The sequence below is a fragment of the Elgaria multicarinata genome, chromosome 6 (genome assembly GCF_023053635.1).
Source record: "Elgaria multicarinata webbii isolate HBS135686 ecotype San Diego chromosome 6, rElgMul1.1.pri, whole genome shotgun sequence".
NCBI lineage: Eukaryota > Metazoa > Chordata > Lepidosauria > Squamata > Anguidae > Elgaria > Elgaria multicarinata.
In genome coordinates, this window is record NC_086176.1 from 73,553,787 (window position 1) to 73,561,860 (window position 8,074).

Here is an 8,074-nt window from a genome sequence, read left to right on the forward strand (position 1 = left end):
TCCCCACTCCGCTCCTGCTCAGGAAGGACTTTCTCACTCACGCAGTTGCTCCCTACTCCTATCTCAAGCCCACAGCGGCCCCACCAGAAGTAGGGGGTGGGGGAAGCGCCCACAGGAGGCAGCAGAGCAGGAAAGAGCCGCGAATTCAGCTGCTCTGCCCACTCTTCTCTTGCTTAGGAGGGCCCAGGGCTTCTTTCCTGCTGGAGCCACCACCACCTGCTCACTCGCTCCCTCGGCCAGAGCTGCTCCCTCCTACAAGCTGCCCCGGCAGACCTCTCGCAATAGTTGCTGCACAAGGCGGGTGCAGCAGCCCTGCGGCGGAGAGGAAGGAGCATGTGGAGGACGGCAGAACAGCAGTCAGCCAGCAGGCTGGGTGGGGAGCAGGACTGTTTGTGCTGCTGCTGCAAGGTATCACCAGGCTCCCTTCCCACCCCCTCCCCATCAGGAATTGCAGATTGGGGCCATCTCCCCTCTGAGCTGCTACCCTCCTGTCCTAATTAGCCCAGCAGCTATTGTGAGGCTTGGGGGGAGGGGGGTTGGAGAGAGAGAGAGAGAGGCTGTGTGTCTCTTGTGTGTGCTCCCACCCCCCAACAAATCTGGACCACAACAGGATTGGGAGAGAAAGGAAAAGGGGGAGGGAGAGAGAATTGCAATTCCCTAGGTTCTTTCTGGCTAAAGAAGATTCAGCAGCACCTTTTTCCAGAATGCTTGCTGAAACAATTCCTATCTGCCCTTGCTTATTTCAGGGTGTCCAACCCCCTTTTTTCAAGCGTTCTTTTGGTAAGCATGTATGTGTGTATCTTGTGTCACCGTAAAAACAGAGCTGCAGCACAATCCTAAGTGTGTCTACTCAGAAGTAAGCCCCACTGAGATCAATAGAACTTACTCTGAGGTAAATGTGCATAGGATTCAGCCTGAAAACGAAGAGAAGGTGAAGAAAAGACAGGAGAAAATGAATTGTAGAAATAGAATAGCAAGGTAACTGTGGGATATTTAACCATATTTAAAGACAATAAGTGCAGTAAAATTAGTGCCCCTCTACTTCAGTCCCAGCCAGGTTTTCCATAGGAAAACTCTGTACCAGGTGGCAGGTAATGATTTTAAAATTTTAATTAAAATGCATTATCCTTTCCTATAACAAAATGGTGCTTACTCCTAAGTAAGTGTGTTCCACTGAAGAAGGAAATCCTATTTGATTCCTGCTAGTGTGACAAAAGTTAAAGGCACAATTTTATGCATGTTTAGACAGAAAAAAGTCTTTCAACTCCTAGAATCCCCTCTAAATGGGAAGCACCCACCCCAGGCTTGCCAAGGGAGGGAGGGAAAAGAGAGCGAACGCCTCTGTTTGCAGCCAGCGTGGCAGGGTACACCAACTGGATTTTGAATTAAGTATTCAATTAATTGTTACTGTTTTGAATGTTATTGATATTATCCTCCTTGGTGGGTCGTTGAAAACCGCTATTCTGAATAATGATTTTTATAGTGTAGGGTAGGGGAGCGCTGGGCATGAGTTCGTGGAACCAAGGGGGCGGTGACCTGAAAAAGTTTGGGAACCACTGCACTAGTGCATTGATTTGCATTAACTAATGCACAATTGCACAGCTGTGCCTTAGTGCAAGTAGAACGAAATTCTGGTGAAAACCAATCTTATTCTGTCAATGAATAGGTGACAGAACAAAAGACGCCTGACAATCTGTGAAACACAGATGGAATGGATTTAACAAAATCCATATCTCCCTAGCAAGGGATGAAGCAGGGCATAAGACAATGAGTTTCAAGTCAGGAATGAAATGCAGAATGTCCTTCGTATCCTCTACCCTCTGTGGAGAGACCCCAAAGGGTGGGTCCCCTTTGTTCGCTGAGTGGTGGTCATAGACTCTGAAGACACAATTTCTCTCTCTTTAGAAAGTTTATTACGAGCAGCGCTGCAAGGTGGTAAACCTCAGAGGACCTGATGAACTGCCCACCAATTTCAGGAAAGGCTAACTTATTTATAGTTCAATTAGAAACAACGGCAGAACCTTCCCACCAATCATAGTACAGTTTTGCAATACAGTAATCAATGCTAGACAAGGCATTTATTCATGTGCAGAGTGCAAATAATTCTAACACTAGAAAAACAATATGTAGATGGGTATTGCAATCATTTAAGCAACCATACATCCATCTGTTTCCTTTTTGCGGTTTAGCTTGCTTTGAAAATATCTCACTCCACCCTCTAACTGTTCTGTGACACACATTTCAACATAGACCATTAGTTGTGAAAGTGGTTGCAGTCTTAATATGTTAGTTATGCTTAAAACATGAATCTTGTGATTTATAATGAAAAAGCCAAAGCAGTTTATTTTCTTATACCTGTGGGCATAGGTAAAAAGACCACCCATCATGATTTCCTCGACACCTCCCACCTTATCACAGAGAACATTTTCAGTTGGGAGGGGGGGTCTCATAGTTCCAGCTCTGCAAAGAAGCAGGTCCTGGACCTGCACTCTGAAAGTCATGGGCCCAGCATGGCATCTGGACATACACCACTATAAAAACAGGGTAAAATTCAGCTGTGCAATGGAGCAGCTGACTGATCTGTGTTAGGGTGGCCACATAAGAATTGCTCAAAGAGAGGACTGTGGTTTGCATAACATTTGCATATGCTAATGTATATGTATAGATGCTCTGAAGCTTTGATGCCTACTGAGGCAAGGTATTAAAGTCAGGCCTTAGAGGCCTGGAGTTTTTCTGTTGGGAGGGGTTATCCCAGAGAGGAGTAGTTTCATTTCTACAGTTAAGATTCATTTAAGTTTCATTTCTCAAGTTAAGTTTCATTTCTTCAGGACTGAATCAGTGCTTTCTGTTTTTGTGGTGGAAAGGTATAAATGAGTGAGTATAAATGAGTGAGAGAGCCAGCCAGGAGAGCCAGAGAAAGACCAAACCATAAGGAAGGAACAGAAAGATGCAGCTGAAGAAGTCTAGGTGCAGCTTAGGGTAAAAGAACTGGTGTTTTTGCAACTTTAATTTTCTTTTTAATACCCTTTATATCACTCAACTCTATTGACTAAATATCTTTAGTTATGTTGCTTGTTTTACTGTAGTAATAAATGGTTGTGTTGAACCGCAAGTGTCTGGTGTGCCAATCACCCCACATCTACAGTTCGAACCCCACGTTACTGGCAGGAGAAGGTAAAAAAAAAAGTAAGGAAGGTGGAACTATTTCTAAATTTGCATTTGACAGATGCAAATTTAGAAATACTTATTAGCATTTAAATCAAAATACAGTATAACTTACCATGCTCTGGAAGACTGTTCAGGTGACCTGTGTGCCTCCCTGCTCAGCTTGCTGTCCAGGTATTAACAGTTGATGGGCAATGTTTTTATATGGTTCATTATCTTTAACCAGGAATTGGTCAGGAGAGCCTTTAGGATGGTCTTCTGGTAGCCCTTCAAAGAGAGAACTGTCCTCCTTAAAAGAGGACTGTCCTCTGCTAGGGGAAGAAACATGATTGTATAAAAACTAGATATCTTTCTTGAACTGAAACTCATTCCTGTATAGGATGGTTTGCCACTGTTTTTGTCAATGTGGTACAAGTGCCAATTGCAAATCCCCTGCTATTATGTATCAGTTTGGAATGGAGTATATCTCAGTTGGTTGCATCTTAGGTTTTCCTATGGTGTTCAACTTTGTTCTTTTCTTTGCAAATGTATTTAGCTTTCATTTGATAAAAATGTTTGGAGTTGATTGTTCCAAAGCCTACCCCACTGATTGCGTGGAAGGCAGTCACCCGACAGTAAATGCAAACTACACAATGAGTGGTTTGTATGTCTGTATGCAGTTCTGCTTGTGAAGCAGGGATGCAGAACTTCCAGTCCATGGGTCTGATGCAGCCCCAAGAGGTACCCCACCTGGCCTGTGGAGGTTTGGGTTCCTTCTGCTGGCCTCTTTCCCTCTCTAAGCCCAGCCCTTGGCCTAGAAACTATCAGGGACTTGGAGAGGAAAAGAAACTCTTTGCGATTTCCCATCTGTGATTTTCCTGGGGCAGTGGAGCAATAAGGGCTGTGCTCCTGCAAGCACTGTGCTCCTGCAAGTGCTCCTGCAAGCTCTGGCTGGGTGTACTTTGCTCCAGGTTCTTGTTCCCTGTGCAGGAAATAAACGAGGCCAGCCAATTGGGATGGCTAGCACTGTGCAAAGGAGGTGCCCTGCAGAGTCCATTTCTCTTTGATGGAAGAGGCACAGAGCTCCATGACCCCTCTGCAAGGAGAAAGGAAAAATGGGCAGGGTTGGATGATGTTAAGGGAGGGGGGAGTTTTGGGGAGGGGCCCCACCCCCTAGACATCAACTGGTTCTGCCAGATTGGCCAGGGGCGCAATTGTCGAGGTAGCTAAGTTTCTCTTGTTAGAGAGAAGACAGCTGGAAGATTTTAGTGTGCGGAGACACAGCCAAAGACAGCGAAGATAACCAGAAACCACAGAACGCTTGAGTTCTTCAATAACATTTACTGAGGCTTTAACTTAGTTTGATAAAAATATATTTATAGCATACGTGGCACATAACACAATACTTACAGCGTAACAGCATATACAGGAGAGAAGTAAAATACATTCATGCACTGGACATATATATACAACAGATTATCTGTACAACCAATTAAGCCAATAATTGGCAATCAAGTCACCCCACTAAATGCCCTGCCAAAGTACAGGTGGCTGACCTTGATAATTAACAGCCTTCTGCAGAATCTTCTTCTGTGGGCAAACCTAAAAGTGTGGATAATGGAAATCCTATACCGGACAGCAATCTGGCCCCAGACCAAAAAAGGTTCCCCAGCCCTGTTATACAGCATAAGAGATATTAACATTATTCTGTAACAACATAACTATCAAAGCTGAAATTTGGTTGAAGTAGGGAAGACCAGTAGAGCCTGGTGGTTCTGATGTCAGTGGGGCTGTGAATCCACTCTAGGTTTCAGACTGAACCAGTCAGAATGCTAAAGGAGCTATCCAAGGGGCAGAACCCCAACCCCCAACTAGGTTCAGTACCTTGGATAGCTCCTTTAATTTGGGGTTGCCATGTTGTGGCTGCAGGTGCAGGCATGCCATGGCTTGTCGAGTCATACAAACCCAGGCATCAGAGGTTGTCTGAGGGTTAGGCAACCCTCAAATAACTCTAAAACAACCCGTGGGTTAAATATTTTCAAATTCTCTAAACATTTTGTGTTGCTCTTGGATTTATTGCCATTGTCTGTTTTCTGGAGTCTGCATCATACTTCTATAAGGTGGAAGACTAATTCTTCTGTTGTTGTCCCTCAGTCTAGAAGAATACAAAACGAAGGAAGAATTGTGAACTGGAAATTGATTTTACATGGCACTTCAACCCGGCCCGAACACATGAAGCAGCCTCGTGTCTATACATTGTATAATACTGTCCAGAATGATAGGAGAGGTGTGGAGAAGATGGCAGACTTTGTGGAGGTAGCAGCCTAACTTTCATGCCTATTCGTATTTTCAATGGAGCACGTGGATCAAATCAGATGTGGAAAACGGTTTTCCTATAAAAGGCACTAGTCTTTTCTGGATTTATTCTGTTCTTGGGTCTATTCCTAATCAATTAGAATAATTATTCCTAATTAGGTCTATTCCTAATTAATTGATGGAATTTTCTGCAGCAGGAAAGCAGCCAGCGGGGCTTCCCAGACAGCACACTTACTCAATGCCTAGCTCTGACGGGTTCTCGGAGCTAGGCATCAGGCGGGCTGTTTTTCTGCTGTTTTTCTGCTGCAGTGTTTGTGTCTTGGTGGTGGCTGGGCAGTCCAATGTCTTGATCAGCGCTAGGCATAGGGATGGTGAATGGCCATCTGAGCAGTGGTAGCAGCAAAGGGGCATGTGGATATGGTCCTGCAGGCACAAGTTAGGAGGACGAGCTGGAGCACCACCACTTCCTCTGCCACCACCACTGCCAGGGGGTCATTTGGCACAGCCAGAACTAGGCACCCCGGGTGGCCCTGCCAGTTTTGTCACTCACGATTTCCAGCCCATTCGTCATTTGTACAAAACATTTCATTTCATTTTATACTTACATCCTGCCCTTATTCCCAAAGGAGCCCAGGGCAGTCCATAACACAATAAAAATACATCGATTATACATAATTTAAAACATCAACCATAAAAGTAAACTAAATACACAACACACACAATATTAAAGCAGTAATGTCCCAAGCAAAGTTAGACCTCAAAAGGCCAGGTGAACAAATATGTTCTTTATTTGTCTAAAAGTCAACAATGTGAAGAGTATCTTCATTCCCTAGGGGTAGAATTCCATAACTGGGGTGGCACCATTAAGGAGGCCCCTGAGTCACTGCACCAGAAGCTATGTCCACTGATAGGACAAGCAGGGCCTCCCTGGCTGATCTTTATACACAGGTCAGTCAGCACTAAAGAAGATGCTCTTTTACAAGGTGGGGTGTTAGTTTGTTTTTGGTTTGGCTAGCTATCAATGACCCCTGATGTTTGGCACCCTCCTATATATTTCAGGACCACACCACACAGGAGAACCTGAGTGGAAAAAACAAGCTGACCGAAAGTACCAGCAGCACTGAGAAAATACCGAAGACGGCCACCTCAGACGCAATGCTCCGTCTACTGCAAAACGCATTCCGTGGTCAGAGGGCTGGGAATCCAGTTCCAAAGAAGATGCTAAATGAGAACTCAAATATCCCGTATGAACATTTCTACCAAGCTCTTGAGAAACTAAACCGAGCCTCCCAGTTGAGAGACTCTGAGGAGTCTCTGTATAGTGACTATGCTGACGTTTTTTACAATTCTAAACCATACAAACATAGAGATGACAGACTAGTGCAAGGCTTGGTTAATATTCTGAATGACAATTAAAAGATATAGAGGAAAGCACTAGGTTGGAAATATTCCCACACTCTATCCCAACGTTACTCCCTGTTTCAGACTTAACTCCCACTTATTCTGACAAATTTTCATGAACACATCTTTTATTGCTTTATACTTATTAGCTACCTAAAGAATAAGGGAAACAGAAAAGGCATTTTGTGAAACGTGTTGTAAAACGGTCACTTTAATCAAATATTCATAATCCCCTGAGAATAGCAGGCCCTGTCTGAAAAGGTAATGCTTTTTGGAAACTCATATAGGCTTCTTGTATGGTCTCCTCCCACTGCTCCCTGCCCCCGAACAACCGCATAGTGTCTAAGCTATACTTAAAGAAGTCTAGAGCATTGGAAACTAGTCAGGGGCATCCATTCTTTAGACAAAACACAAAAGGGACATTTAAGGATGGTTCTTTGAAGGCCTAGTTCTGATCAGGTATACCCAGTCTGTTGAGTTCAGAGATGTTTCTCATGAGAACAAGAGAGACCAACGTTAGAAACCGCGATCCATGTCAGTATTCCAAGCAGAAGAAAAGCTGGCAACTGTCTCTTCCCTGATTTTGGTGAGACCTGTACAGTGCAATCCTATGCATATTTACTCAGACGTAAGTCCCATTGATTTCAGCAGGGCTTACCCTCAGGTACATGTGGACAGGATGCAACCTTAATGTATGGAAATTACTTCCTTCCAGAAGAAATAAGGCAATATCATAACAAAATCCTACCAACTTCTTTTGCCCCAAAGACTGAAGTTTGGATTCACATGCAGAAGTGCCCTTATAAACATATTTCTCTACACTCAAAGCTCCATCACACCGGGGGGTTAACACACTCCCTACCCTCGCTTCTCCGGCGGTGTTTTCGTTCCTCAGTTACTTCCTCTTTTCAAAAGAGGAAGTACAGATCGAGGCCCACTGAGTCCACTGTTCTAATGGTGCTGCTTCTCCTGCACACAGCAGGAGAGAACAGCGATTCCGAGTTTAAAAAAAATCGGACTTAATGAGGGGTTTTCTTTCGTGCAAGGAAGTCCAGAAGGGGACGAAGGTGCACGGAAGGCAGATGACGTCATATGAGGGGCCTGAGCAAACTCCATGAGTGCCCAGTAACGAGCGTGCAATAAAACGCTCGACGGAGGGAGCTTAAAGTCAGCTTCGATGGCAGTGGTGCATTATAAATCTATTGGTGGAACC

The 8,074-nt window shown here is 44.4% G+C and overlaps 1 protein-coding gene across 1 annotated transcript in view; it reads left to right on the forward strand.

Annotated features, from left to right (window-relative positions):
* The window catches only part of PCSK1 (proprotein convertase subtilisin/kexin type 1), a 42,223-nt gene extending 35,060 nt beyond the window's left edge, over positions 1 to 7,163 (forward strand). The window contains exons 13-14 of the mRNA XM_063129584.1: positions 5,299 to 5,460; positions 6,520 to 7,163. Of these exons, the coding sequence (XP_062985654.1) occupies positions 5,299 to 5,460; positions 6,520 to 6,876 (519 nt within the window). The 3' untranslated portion in view covers positions 6,877 to 7,163. The remainder of the gene's footprint in view (positions 1 to 5,298; positions 5,461 to 6,519) is intronic.
* The last annotated feature ends 911 nt before the right edge of the window (positions 7,164 to 8,074 follow it).